The sequence below is a fragment of the Thunnus thynnus genome, chromosome 5 (assembly GCF_963924715.1).
Source record: "Thunnus thynnus chromosome 5, fThuThy2.1, whole genome shotgun sequence".
Classification (NCBI taxonomy): Eukaryota; Metazoa; Chordata; class Actinopteri; order Scombriformes; family Scombridae; genus Thunnus; species Thunnus thynnus.
Window position 1 is genome coordinate 23,952,136 of NC_089521.1, and position 15,744 is coordinate 23,967,879.

The window sequence follows — 15,744 nt, forward strand, 5'->3', positions numbered from 1 at the left end:
TCGAATGGTCTTGCATTGTGCATGATTATATCTGCTACACTGTGCTGCCATTCTCTTCCTTTTCGGTCATGCAAAGGTACAATCACTTCACAGCACTTAATGGACAGGTATAAACTACATCAACGTCATGTACTTGTTTTTAATCCTTATTATCAGTGACTGTATAATGAAAAAGTATTACATTACTTTCATCCAGCCTTTTCCTGAGCTCTTGTTTTCTGTTTCAATATCTATTCTTTTATCTTAGTGCAGTCAAGTACTTGCAAGTGTGTGTGTGTTTTTAAATTAATCACACATTTTGAACCTTAATTGGGCTTAAGGGGAACTTAAAGCAGCTAATTTGTTCAAAGTACAGCAGGTATACCTTAACCTAGTCACATGTATTATATAAAATCAGCTGCATGCTGGAAGTTCTGACTACTGACTGAAAGTTAGATGACTTTTTTTTTCATATTAAAGCGTATAAAGCCTCTATTATGTAATTTTTTAAAAATGTTGCTTTAAATTGTATGTAATTTTAGCATTTATAATGATAAATTCACATTAAAATGTACCATGCACTATGGACAGTCAAGGTTCAGAAGCTCTTAACAGTTCATGTGCATTTGTATTTGCCCTTAACTGCTGTTTTAAGAAATGCTTGTAAAATGTTCAGAGGTGTCCACAGAAATGCTTTTTAAATTTAAAGGTTAATTTATATCGGGAAGCAAAGCCCAGGGGAATACATTTTGGTTTACTATATGGGCAACCTTATTCCTCTGCACTTAATCGAGAAACAAGAAATTAAATTACTTACAGCATAAACCCAAATGAAAAGGAAAACATAATGGAGTAACCGTCAAATAGTGCAGAAGTTAACAAAGACATGTGGATTTCAGAGAAATGTATTCACAACTTCATTTACATTCTATCTAGCATACAAGTACTCTAGGTTAAAACAAAACATCACATGCTTCAAGAGACATATTTAGGTTTCATTCTGAAACATCCTAATAGCTATGGCGGTACATTTTTACTCTGAATTTCTCCGAGCCATGAGAGAAAATGGACACCCATTTTACTGAAAAATAAACCTAACATTTCAACATTTGACCATTTTTCACCCTAGTCATAAGGCACAGTGTTAGCCTGAGGCTAACATATTGACTATGCGGCTTGTTCGGGGCACACATTACATGGCTGGCCCTGCGTACATTTATATCCATGACTGAAGTGTATGTGGCCTGCCGCAGCTTTATCCTGCATAATTCATGATGTGTCAGAGTTCTCCACTAGCTGGTGTCTGTCTGTCAGCACTGCGTGTCCCCTGTCCCTCCCCATCCATTCCCCCTGAATGGTAATGACAAGCCAGCAAACGCGCACACACAGTCACAAAAAGACTGTAACACAAATAGAGCCACAGACACATAGCAGAAGACAACACACATCCACATTTGTACAATTACACACAATCAAACACAAATGTACACAAAATATTACACGTATGCACACGACAACACAACGATGTACAACGATCCAAAATGGCATTGAAAATCCAAAAACTGTTTGCATTTCCTCCTAAGTAAATGTGTGTGTGCACACTCATAGGTGTGCGTGTCTGTATCCGCACTGCTTTGAAGACCTCCTGCTCGGTGTCTTATGACAGGCCGTCAGTCTGCTGCTGCTGCAGCAGAAGTGGTTGAGTCCCTGGGGAGGCCTCTAAAAGCTCACAGGGTTCTGGGGGTGGGGAGCCCAGACTTAGTGAAAGCTTTTCCATGTTCATCCACCCAGCTCTGCTTCTCCTCCTCCTGCTGCACCGACTCCACCAGCCTCATTCTGCATCCAAATGCGGAGAAAACTCACTAACCCCTACTCTCTAACCACCCATCTCTCCTTGCATTTCCCATTCCATCGCTGCATCTGTCAGTTTTTCCCAACATCTCTGTATCTTCCTTTCCACTTCACCTCCTCTCACCCCCCTCTTAGTCGTTACCTCTCTTTCCTCTCCCTCCTCAAATTTTGCATCTGTCAGTCTTTCCGTACATCTCCTTCAAACTATTCTTCTCGCCCCCCACCTCTTTCCCATCCTCCCTCGCCTCCCTCTATCCAGTGGAGCAGCATATCCTACAGTACATTAGCCTCCATACATCTCTGTGAGCTTCTCCTGTAGACACTTCCCTCGCTGGGAGCTGCTGTCACACTGTGAGGAGACAGTAAGAAGGACCCCCCTTTCACACTGACTGACTGGTGAAGTCTCTAAACAGTGCCAGAGGCTTTAGCCCTGTAGCAAGGGCCCTGATGGTGGTCCTGGACTTTAAAACCACAAGAAAAAAAAAAAGCACGAGGATGGTAGCTGTCACAGAGCTGACTCGGATGAGATCGAGAAGGGAGGCAGATTGTGGGAGGGAAATGAAAGATAGACATACACACAGCAGCAGCAGCAGCTGTGGTGACAAACATCTTGTTGCCTGAGGCATCGGGAGCATGCACGTGAGAGCTTGTTTGTGCTTGCTTTCCCAAACCCCGAATTCTAATCAGCCTCTATGATGAGCGGAGAGGAGCCTAAAAACAGACTGATCCCTGAGCCAGCAATCATTCATCCCCTGATCCCCCTCACAGTGCGATTAAGAAATAGACAACTGTAATTAGGAAGAAAAACTGTTTGCAACCATTTGTGTTTAAGGTCACATTTAAAGGTGCAGTGTGTAGAATTTAATTGCATCTAGCAGAACGGACTTGGCAGAAATGGAATATATATATGTTTTAATAGTGTATAATCACCTGAAAATAAGAATTGTTGTGTTTTCGTTATCTTAGAATGAGCCCTTTATATCTACATAAGGAGCGAGTCCTCTTCCACTGAGCCCACCATAGACATGCACCGCTATGTTTCTACAGCAGTCAAACATTTTCACGTCAAGGACCCCTAAACTGACAAAAATTAGACCATGGACCCCAATTTGATAAGATTTTGTCCCAGGGTCCCCCATCTGATAAGATTTTTGCTTTTAGATGTTTTATTACAGAAAGTGTATGAAACCCATGACCAAAATAATCATACATTCTTCCATTGTGTTACTTAAGGATGGAATTAAAGTGAAAACAAATAATTACCCTTTTTGCTGGTGACCCCCTGGAACACTCTCAAGGACGCCTGGGGGTCCCCTAACCCCACTTTGAGAACCACTGTTCTACAGTAGCCCAGAACGGACAAACCAAACTAGCTCTAGAGAGGGCCTTTCACACTCTTCGCAAGTTTCACTGCCACTGTAGGTTCTCTTACACACTTGGAAGGGGAGGAGGAGGGGTATTCACCACTACATGCCACTAAATCCTACACACTCCATCTTAAATGTGGTAAAAGAACATGTTTAAGAGTCAGGTGATCCAAATTACAATAAAATATATTTTCTCACCTACCCCTAGTGGTGTCTACCCAGGAGGATAGTTTTGTTTTATTTTATTTACCCAGGGTTTAAGATATGCATCTCTGAGATGTCTGCTTCCAACCCAATACAATTGAGGTGAACAGAATTTTGTGTCTGGTGCTCACAGAATTGAAAAATGAGATTAGATAATAATCATTGAGCTTTAATGGTGCTAGTCGGCAGATTTTTTTTAGCCTCTGGACAGAGCCAGGCTAGCTGTTTCCCCATTCCTGGTCTTTATGCTAAGCCAAGCTAACCACCTACTGGCCATGGCTTCATATTTAATAGACCAACATAAACTTTAGTCAAGAAAGCAAATAACAGTGTTTCCACTTTTGTACCTTAACAAAGCAGTGTATCTTGCTTTTTTGAATATTAATTTCCTTTTTTGTGGACGGAGACATCCATTATTTAAGAACAAAGACCTTCCACAGACCTAACCTCGGTATGATCTGATTAAAATAGAAGTGTGTGTGGAAAAAAACTAACTCTACAACAAAGAAATGTTTCCTACAAAACTAATTTATTTGTAGATTTCTTCTTTTGAGATATCGACTGATGAATAGAATCACCTTGGACAAAACGTCTGTACATATTGTAAGATTCCTCTCTTGATGGACTATCCATCAACTGTTATTGAGCCGCAGAACACTCACAAAAGACAGTGAAGTAAGAGCAGGAGACAAAAAGAGAAAGGCAGGGATCCAAAACACTATATAAGGTAATGAAATGTGTGATTGCCTGGACCGTGCCATTACTAGGGGACGAGGTCCTCAGAACCTTCTCTGCTGCAAAAATGGGGAGGAGGGTAAGTCATTATGGTTAGGTGTGTTAACACACTGTAGATCTCTCTCACACACACACACACACACACACACACACTCTTTCTCTCCTCCCTCAACATCTCAGAGCAGCACCATGAGGAAATTCATTTACTTTAAGACGGGCAGTAAAAAGGACGCCTCGTAAAAAAAGGTCCTTTATGTGCAATCAATACCTGAACCAATGAGCAAGCAGAAAGGCTCAGTTTGCTTCACTCAAACACGAGCACACACACCGAGAGAACTGTCATGACTTGACTTTCTATTAGCTGGGCTGCTTGTCTCCTGAAGGACACTCCAAGAAAGGTTGAAACGGGTTATGAGAAAGGTGCTGCTGCTATAGATTAGACATACGGTGCATCCAGCTCAACCACTAGGATTATAGTCTTTCTTGGTTACCTTAAATCACCAGCACTGCAGAGGGGGAAAACACACTGAAAGAGATCCAAAGCCCTGAGTCTTATCACAGTGTTGTGTTTGACATATTTCCATGCATGAGAGCAAGTAGTGATATGGCCTTTGCTATAAAAACAGACTGACTTAATACCCAGTTAAGCTATCGTTGCTCTATCGGATATTGCGCATCAGGAGTTTATGCCATTGTAATTTGGATGTGGAATGGAGCCTATGAGGAGGAATGCCATGCTGATTAATAATGTCTGTGATATGGGGTAATTCCCATACTGCTGCAACTGCAGTTCAAATCCTCCATTGTGCCATTGGAAGAGGTACAAGCTCATTACTCACCATAGAGCACAGACCCACACAGACACAACGGACACACACACACACACACACAGTGAATATAGCACAGGATGAGCACTGAAAACATCTCAGCATTTACAGATCAGCTGTTTTGTCGAGGTCAGAGCAAAGACAGCTCCACAAAGTAAGAGTAATCACTGTTTTTTTTAAACAACAGCCCACATATGCCAAGATAACTAAAGCAACAACTTTGATCTTAAGTTCCTTTCTATGGTAATCTCCTCTTTCCTTTTTTCCTTCTCCTGTTGGATATGAAGAACATGCAACACCCCCTCACTTTACGCAACCTCTCCTTCCTGCTTCTCGTCCCAGCCCCGCACATCCAAAAGTCCAACCTGAGCTATTTTTGTGGAGAAAAACATAGGAATGAGACTGAAATGTACTCTTACCTGTCTCGCATCTCTTTCCAGTAAATCCTTGCTGGCAAATGCAGTTGTTTGGTGAGATGCAGGTTCCCCCATTCTGGCACAATCCGTCACACATAGCTAGAGGTAGACCAGAGGAGAAGAGCCATTACTCACTAAGATTAACGAGCATTAACTATGTAATTAGACCAGCAGCAGCATATGTATTTGCATACAGAATACGAGCTAATTTGGCGATGTGATTCATTACAGGCTCTCATGATATTATTTCGTGTGATTAATGCATCTCACCAAGGTTAATTCAAAAATGTTCATTATTCGTGGGTAGACTGTTAGTTAATGTGTCCCCAAACCACAGAGAAGTCATTGAAGTTGACAGAATGCAATGGAAATAAATGTAATATATATATAAATCATACCCTGCTCGCTCAGAGGAAAGAATAATTCAAAACAAAAGAAGCTCTGTTCAGTAGAAGAAGCACCACACAGTGTTTTGAATAGTCAGAGTCATCATCAGGGTTATTTTGTCAAATTCTAGAAAGTGTATTCTGCGGATGAGATGAGATGAAATTTTGATTCATCTGTTTTGTGGCTGCACCTAAAATCTTTTGGACTGACATGATAACCTTTCTTCAAAGAGGAAACATAGCTGGTGAATTTAAGTAAACACTTGTGCTGTTTGGAGTAGGAAAGTAATATTTTAAAGACTGTGATGTTGTATATATAAACTTATTCTTGATATTGGGAGGTATTATATTCACACCAGCAAATTCTCAAACCAAAAACCAAACCTCAGAGTATTCAAAGCCACTTTTAGAATATATATAGACACCCTGAAACTTAGTCAGACCTGTAAGGCCATAAGAAGTTTATCTATATAATGTCTTAAATGTTTTATTTTAATCTATCTATCTATTTAATGATATCTGAATAAGATAGCTCCTATCCTATTTTCTCTGTACCCAAATGTTCTAATCAACCTCAATCATGAGCAGAGAGGAGCCTAAAAACAGACTGATCCCTGAGCCACCAATCAGTCATCCCCTGATTCCCCTCACAGTGTGATTAAGAAGACATTATTTTCTCAGGATGTGTAGTATTGCTTCTGATCTTGATGTGTAGAATCAGAACAGTTCCCCTTTAAATGGATTTCTAATCAAGGGATTGATTTAACAGCTTAAGTCAATTTTCTAGTAAGAGCATAGATAATGAATACAACACCGGACAGATAAAAGGACCCATTAAACCTGGGCCACATAAGGATTTACAGTAGGTGCTGGTCAGTGCCATTTATACGGTGGCGTTTACCTTTGCAGACTGTCCCATTGCCAGTGTAGCCCGGCTTACACGAGCAGCTGTGGCCTCCAACCATGTTGAAGCATAAGGCGTTCTCATCGCAGTTGTGGAGTCCACTGAGGCACTCATCATGCTCTGAAGACAAGAAAACATAATATACAATGATCCCAACAAGCTCTTATATACTGTATATAGATATACACATCTTTCTTAAAACAATAGTGGTAAAAAGTGGGAAAATGCAGCTGCAACAGTTCAGAAAATGTCACTCTCACATCTGCAAACCACAACGACCATCAAGAAAATAAGATGGTATTAAAGAAAGCAAAATGTTTATTTTCCTTGTAAACATGACAAATGATCGCCTCTAACTGGTAATTTGTTTTACTTTCAATTAAGAAAAAGCAAAATTCGAGACTCAGTCTTGGATTAAATTACTTGATAGTTCGACAGCTGTGAGTCTAGCAATAAGACATCAGTGACAAACAGCCGACTGGAGGACGGGCTATTTCTCTTTCTCCTATCATGATCTGTCATAACAAAAATTTTTCAGATGTTTTACTGTAATTTGTTGCTCCTGTTTGGCACTATGTGAGGGATGGAACTGCCTCAATGATGAATCTGGCTTCTATAACGACTCGAAATAAACTCCTTAATGTGCACATATACATCAATGCGGTAGCAGTTTATGCTTATTAATATGTTGCATTTTGCATTTATGAGCCACTGTCTTCTAGTTTTAGTGTTGTAAATTTGCACAATTGGCCGTTAAGTTCCAAGGGAAATGTTTTCTGTAAGTTTCACACACGCATTAATGAAATGTCCCCTTAGAGCCAGGACTCCAGAGCTCCCATCACTGTCGCTGTGGAGTTAGTGATATGGTGTGTTATGAAAATCCCATTAAGAAGCTTGACTAATGGCTACAGCCCATGACGAAGCACTATATCCAACTGGCAAACAAATATCTTCCCCTCAATGTGGAGAACCTCTGAATAGGACAGAGAAACCAAAGCTGCAAAATAAAGTGCAATAAAAGCCTGAAGGATACACAAATCAAACAGTCCGAGTACAAATATTATAATGATACCAAATGTAAAAAATACTCTGTGTTGAATAAAGCTTTAAGCAAGTTATAATAGCTGTCGTATGGTTTGATAGAATATTTACTATTACAGTAAAATTAATATTGAGCAACAGAAAAATGTGAGCCATTGAAGAAATACAATTAAATATCATTATTGTGGTGTTATACATGTAATTTAAGATATGTTAACAGGACCATTAAGTCACTTTACCAGATTATATCTACTGTAAGTCCTTATAGGTCCATAAAATGATTATTATACAGCGCACAAAATTATGACACTAATCAAAAGTAGTGCTCTATAATCTTTTTTAATATTCTTACAATACATGTTAATATTTCCTCTCAGTGTAATGTGTGTCCCTACCACACAAACTGAACTAACTAACAGTCTTTATTCTTTGTTTGCTGGCTGGATAATGGAACCCAAATTATGGAGAGTAGACTATGAAGGCTACATGTTATTAATGGTGAGTAAACAATATTGTTAATGCAGGCTTGTTATATCATAGCCTGCATCTGGTGCAACCTTCATAAGACAGAAATATAATAACTACCAGAGAGTTTCACATTTGATTATTACCATTTCTTATGTGGGAGGAAACATAATTTATAAATAGGCCTCCAAAGTGCTGTAAATGAGCCAATTTGAAGCTGCAGGAGTGGCGTTTCCTTATCTTTATGATGGTTTCCATTTCAGATTTTATTGTCAAGAAGCTGTGTGCTGAGATAAATGTGATTTGATTTGTTCTGGAGGCTGCTGGATCTTAACACTTCACTCATCTGACATAACATAATGTTTAGCTGTCATAAAGGGGCATGATATCTTCAATTTATAGTTTATATTACACAGAAACCACAGCTAACTCTTTGAATAATACCCAATTTTCAGTCTTTTAGCACCAGCTGGACCAATTCCACAGCTGTGAGACAAACTTGTAAACCAAACTTTTGCACTACTGATTGTACTATTGACGTTTACCCTCGTCAAATTAGAGAGTATCAGTGTGCTGACTCATTGAACCCCCCTGGCCTTATCCTCCTGAGCCTCCATCATGTTTATTTACATGGTGACACATTTTTTTTATGTTTTTATTTTTAATCCCTTCTGCAAACCAGATACTACAACTGTAAAAGCACCTTATTTGAAAATCTCTTCTGATGCTGACTTAAGAAAGAATTGTAGAGCATTTAAACCCTTTACTTGCTATATAAACAGGAATTTTAATGTGCGCCCTTCATCTGCCCCTGAACACAAAAGCAGATCTTTATCCCACCTAAACACACACACAAAAGAACACTCCTCTATTGTATTTTGGAGATTCACATAAATATTGATTTCTGATAAGCACTTGCTTACTGCACACTACATCAGCTGAATTGCAGAAAACTTTCTGGACTTATTTTAACCTTTGTAAAATCTTCTTTTCCTTATTTAACAACTTTGTATTCATTCATGACCCAAAGGATGCAAAACAGAATCATGAAAGTTTCATCTTCCAGAACGAGTTCTTTCTCGCTGACAGTATTTGTAAAAATTCAGTAATTTGGCCAGACATTTTATTTTATTTCCTATTCCCATGTGTTTATAGTGCGGAGAGAACTTTCAGAGGCTGCTAAAAGGAAAAGTATTCGACTGAATATCTTAGAAAAGGTTAAGACTCTTGAAAAACACAAACACAGAGACTTTAGTGTCAAACTAGGGGCAACAGTTTGGATTGTTTCCAATTATTTTAGTGAATTTCTGGGCCAAACTGTGCCTGGTAGGGGTCGGAAATAAATTCATTTCTCTCAGCTGTTTTCTCTTGCACGTTTTGTTTAGACATTAGGCAGTTCCTTCATCAGCAACAGTGATACAATATTCTTGCCTGTGATACCTTCTTACAGGTAATTTTTCCAGAACTTTTTAAATGCATGCAATTGTGAAAAACAGTGAGATTGGAGGACTCAAAGATGGCACCTGAAGAGTGAGAGGATCAGAAATCTGAATGCTTGTTGCAGAAGACCTGAGTCACATCATCCATTTCCCTGCCATCATCCAATCCATTATATCTCCTGAACAGACCGTGGGCTCATCCAAATTGAAAGTGACATTGTGATGAGCTCCTCCATCGAGGGTATGATGTATGTGTGTGTGTGTGTATGTGTGAAATAGATTGAAGGGCACTTAGGAAGGCCCGCTGCTCTGCTCTTGTTGCTGCTTCACACACACACACACACACACACACATACACTCACCTGCTGTTGGGCAGAATTAAAGTCTGCTCATGGGCATATAAAAACAGTAATAAGAGCACAGGATAGAGGATAGAGAATAAGGTGTTTTTTTCCCCCAAGGTCACATCTGCCAGAGCAGGAAACAGCCGGCCGTCAGTCTGAACAGACAGGGCATCAGAGCAACCAGGTGCTCTGTGTGTGCAAATCCCATGACTCATGGGTTTAGTATTGGTTACTTGTAATTTTGGTTATTTAGAAATTTAGGCTATATTACAGCACTCGGTGTAAGCGATTCTAAATTTAATCACCAACAAAATCCCCAAAATGTGTCTGTCTGTGTCAACATGAGAGAGGTATTTCCTCGCTGACTGCTGCTGCTCAGGCTGCAGACAGATAAACAATCAATTATGTACAGCCTGTCACCAGGGATCTCTCTCTCTCTCTCTCTAGCTGGCCGTTTCTCTTCCTGCTTGACTCCCTCCACCTTCTGCCAAAACAACACCAGCCTCAGCCAGGTCTGACCTCGGGCTGCTTTCCTGAAAAACACTGCAGCCTCGACTTTAACTTCAAGATTACAGGCCTTTGAAAGCACAGTGATCTTATGATATGGATGTCAGGGAAAAACTTCCTTTGCTTCCTCAGTGACACTGGGTCTCTCTGCTCTAGTGATAAACAGCATGGGTGAGACAGAACCACGAAGAAGCCAAGAGTGATACAGTGCCTGAAACTCTGATTGTCTGGACAAAGGTTGTCATCCCATTAGTGAAAGCTATGAATGATTTCATTACACTTTGACATTTGCTTAACATTTTCTTAAGGCACCAAAGGTGAATTGTTAACATAAACAAATTACTAGCATGTTAATTTGGATAATAACAAACAAGACATTTTTTTGGAAAGGATTGCACCCCCAAAGCATCTACTCTGGGTTGTATTTTGTGTGCCAGAAATTGGATGTCACAGGAAACTTGCTGCTGTTTTCTTGGAAAAATAGGAGGAATCACATTGTTCTTCCAGCACAAACACAGGGGCAACAATAGAAGAGTGAGACCAGTGGAATCAATTATTTCAGCATTGTTACATTAGATTGTGCAAAGCAATAGAAATGCTTTCTCCAAATCCTCTTTGCAACTAAACACGATGGAAATAATACTTTTGGGGAAAAAAGAGTAATTATTCAAAGGTATCAGTTACTATGACATTAGTATTAAACTTAAAGGTACCCTGCAGAGTTTCTGACCACTAGTAACGCTGTGGAGCATTGTTTTTATGAGTGGGTCACGGTTTTGTTTGTATTGTGCACATGGCAAGCACAAAAGCAGTGTGATACACGTTCCTGCTTCTGGTTTCACGTTAGTGGCAGTGACGCACCAAGAAATTTAATAGAACAAAGAGAAAAGAAAGACGACTGCTAGAAAGAAAACTGCAAACTGGCAAACATGGATGTAAACAATATGAGATTTGAAATACTTTTTTAAAATTGGCTTTGCAAATCTTTTATGGAAATGCCTTAAACACATAAGATTCAAGGATAAACACAATGCATTTTAGTAAGAAACACATAATGTAAACATAATTTTTATAGCACATGCCAAAGACATCCCTATTAACAACAATTTAAGACTTTTAAGTCCAATTTGCTCAGGCACTTCTCTTATTCAGGCAGGATACTTGGATATCATGGAAAAAGGGGGAAAAAACTCAGTCCAAATCCCCCTCAGCTGCCAGACCCTTTGAGTCACCAGACTAAAAGTCTTCTTTTCTGATCTCTGTTGTTGACGAACCCCCTGCTCCACCTCTGGCCCCTGTCCATCCCTCCCTCCCCCTCTCCACCCATCCCTCCTTCAGTTCCTCTGCCTCAGGGGCCCAGGTCTGGTTATCACAGGATTAGAACAAGGACACACACCCTGCATACACACCTTGGGCACAAGCGCTTCCACACGTACACATGGCACACGCGCACACCTCAGGACAGCCTTCTTTAATAACATTCAAAGGGAGAGCACAACCAATCCGCTACCTTTCATGGATTAGCTGCTAATCTCACAGAGCAAGGAGCACCTCGGCACTTTGGGGAAAAGACGAAGAGTAGAGGGGAAGAAAGAGGAGGAATCTTGACCTTCAAGATCAAGGATAAAGTGCTAGTCAAAGAAAGGGGCACAAGAAAGTTGGGGATGGGTCTCCTGCTAAAGACTCTACTAGATACGAGCCTGGGCCATGTCAGGACATTTGGTTGTACATATTTCATTTAAACAAGTACATGAAGTCCACGTGTTCCAGTCTACCACCAGCTGCGATCTGAACCTGCGACCTCTCTCACTGCAGGTGGTTTTGATAAAATACGGAGTTCTGTCTGAGCTCGCTGACCCCCTGACAAGCTGACGAGAAATATAACCAGGGCTCCATGCTGTTTCGCCCGGGCTTAAATCTGCGGATCAGTCCTTTAATCCACTATTCTGCACATAAACACTGAGCCATGAAATGAACTACAGTCAACTTAATCCTCTTTACCAGGCAGACTGGTTTACATATGACACTGTAATGAATGTGGAAATATGGCTATCAATACCGGGACACTGTTCCTGCTGAGTTTGCAATTTGTTAATTGGTGAAAGCCATTGAAGATGATAAAGACGCTCGTATATCATAGGAATGTACAATGTCAATGGCCGCTGAAGGAGGTGGTTTAATGTTTCCTTCCACAGCTGTAATATTTCTTCTGTGGGCAACTTAGAGGAATCAGAGCTCCCTTTGGACTCTTTTCAAACAGAAGCAGATGTTCAGTTGCTATTAATAAGCAGCAGATTCCTGCAGCTAGTAGCTTAGCATCTTCCTATTTTCATTGTCAATTACCGCCACTAGGACTAGAGAGGTGACACTCAGCATATCAACATGTATAAGGAGAAGCACCCTGTGGTGTACTCCAGACCCCTGACTGTTATTGTTGACACCTAATTTGGATATAACTCATCTTTCTAATATTGGCTAAGAGGTGAGATGAGGCTGTAGTAGTGATTGTGTTCAGAATCAAGCACTCTGGGCTCTGATGGTGGATGTGTGGGAGCTGATAGTCCAATAACTCAGTGGGGAGATTACGATGGTAATTTGCCTGAAGCAAGGAAAAAGTCATTACATCAAGCCTCTGCATAAGCCTTGGTTTAATCACATAAATTGACTTTTATAAGGAGACGCATAGCTGTGTATTCCACTACAGTGACTTGAAGGCATTTTAATAGGAAACTACATAAAATATAGTGACACAATTTAATCCACTGGGTTTGAGGGTATTAATCTTCATTGTGAATCTGGGGAATGAGCACACAGTGGAAGAAAGACAAATGAGTAAAACAATAAAACTTGCCCGCAGCTCAGAAGATTAAAGAAAACACAGTGAGTGAAATCATATAAGGTACAGTGGTTGTCTAAAGATAATGTTGAAAAGGACTGAGTAAGCGAGGAGTATTCTTTCACTAAATAAATCATAAGAGCACAAGGAAAGAGATGAATGCACATTTGTTACTCCCTCAAAAAAACTATTCCTCAATCTCAATTCTAACTTGTTTATGCCTTTCAGAAGCCTGCTCACAAAAAAAAACACAAAGTCACAAATCCTTATCTTTGCTCTATTATTTCCTGAATTCCATTGACACGGAGAGAGAGAAACTCTACAGGGGGCCCAGATGGAGCAGGAAATGGGAGTTTTCACCGGGTGTTCGTTGTGTTGCTGAGTCTTACGGCTTTAATTCAAACTCCAACGGCACGGCAGGAAGGCTGCGGGCCTACAGTAAATCCTCCAGCGTACAGCGTGGCAGCAGCCAGCCCCTTCACTCTGCTGCCGCTGAGTTAGTTTGCATTGATTCAAATTGCTTTTTTTAATTACAGACACGGAGGAAAAGCAGTCCGTTGCCTCCTCTTCGGAAATGATTCACACAGGGAGCTACTTAGCATCGTGTTTCACAAACTGCAAACAACTGGTGAGGAACGAGGCAGATCTGCCGCTAATCACTGTGGAATGACACTGTGTTATTTTCGAAGAAGGACAGAGACATCACATTAGAGAGGGATTACTGACTCAGATTTTCTTACGTGTTTTACACTGAGTATGGTCCTGCATTTAGCAGTATAAAAAAAACATTTTAAATGGACTTTGTACCGTAGGTGACCTTACAATAGACCTTACAAAGTCTTTCTGTGTTTCTACACTCAGTAAATCTTAACAGTTCATTTTTCCACATACATCCTGTATTTTTCCTTATCAGATTCATGCATCAACATTCAATATTTTTTTTAAAAGATATCCAATATTCGGATAAAATAAAAATAGTTTTTACACTCCAGATTTAAGAACAATACCACTGTGATGTCTGTGTGCTAAATGTGAAACTCGAGCAAGGAGTGGTGATTAGCTTAGCTTAGCATACAGACTGGAAGCAGGGGGAAACAGCAAGCCTGGCTCTCCGAAGTTTAAAAATCTGCCTACCAGCACATATCAATTTAATTCATACATAAAGATTAATGTAAAACCGACAAATTGTGGGGTTAGATTGAATTAACATGGTGTAACTGTTTCTAAACAAAATGTATCTGCCTGACACTCCTGTGCACTGTCTCCGCTGGTTGCCTGCCTCACAGCGACAATAAGCTTTAGAAAACAAACGCCTGGCTGCTCTTTGCCAAGAAACAGTTATAGCATATATCTTCACCTAAAACCACAAAGTGACGTTTTTGCATTATTGTTTTTGTATGGATTAAACAAACAAGATATAACGTGTTAATTAGTGAGTGGATATTTGGATAGAGCAAGGCTGTTTCCTCCTGCTCTAGGGCTTTATGCTAAGCTAAGCTACTCGCGTCATGGCTCTAGCTTCATACTGTAATTAACAGAGAGATATAAGAGTGGATTGATCCCTTGACAAGAAAACAAATAAGTGTACAGTATTTCACTTAAACTACATCTGATTTTTTTGTATGATTTCCACACAATCTGATAAATCGAGATGACATATGTCTCTTTCTCTCGCATGTAATGAAGTTTGTCTCATCTACTGTAACCTGAAGACAAACTGTAGCGGAAGAAGCTGTTATGAACACGCTTGGCAACTACCATAATCACCAACAACAATCATCCACGCAGTCTTTTTAGATTGATTTGGTTTGCTGTTGAAATTGACTTTGGTTTCAACTTTGATCAGGAACAAATTGGTCTGCCGCCTCCACTCACATTCTCTCTCGTTCTCAGGTTATTGGTGACTTTCTCTCTCCTTATCACACACGCAAGCACAGTACAGTACTTTCACACACCAGATGACTGTAGACTGTAGACACAAACAAGGCAGAGAGTCCACAGACACTCCGACACTTCCAAACAGGCCTGAAGTTAATCTTTGAAGTGAAGTTTCCAAAGGATAAAAGTTTTCACACCAACTATTGCAATCGCTTTTGAAAAGCTCAGAGTTGCAAATATATCAACAAGCAACCGGCATGCCTCTGTTATTCACACACATAATGAAATGTGCCAGAAGTTGTGTGAGCATTCCTGTGGAAGCCCAGGATGTTAAATGATGTTTTGATCTATCATCATGCCCTGCAGCGGATATCAGGCTGTGCCATCATAAATCTATGCTGTGAGCCTTCTGACAGGTGAGTCCACTTTCTAACCCTGACCTAATGTATCTTTAAACTGCCTTTGAATCCTAACCGTAAATAAGCAAAGAGCAGATACACCGCGACCCATCATTCCATCTACACTCTATCTATTTAGGGCTAACCTACATTGGCTGGCCCCTCTG

At 40.2% G+C, this 15,744-nt stretch overlaps 1 protein-coding gene across 1 annotated transcript in view; it reads right to left on the minus strand.

The window, feature by feature from the left end:
- Positions 1-15,744, minus strand: part of nell2a (neural EGFL like 2a) — an 80,221-nt gene that overhangs the window by 19,236 nt on the left and 45,241 nt on the right. The window contains exons 14-15 of the mRNA XM_067590292.1: positions 6,667-6,789; positions 5,383-5,478 (exon numbers count right to left, since the gene is read on the minus strand). Of these exons, the coding sequence (XP_067446393.1) occupies positions 5,383-5,478; positions 6,667-6,789 (219 nt within the window). The remainder of the gene's footprint in view (positions 1-5,382; positions 5,479-6,666; positions 6,790-15,744) is intronic.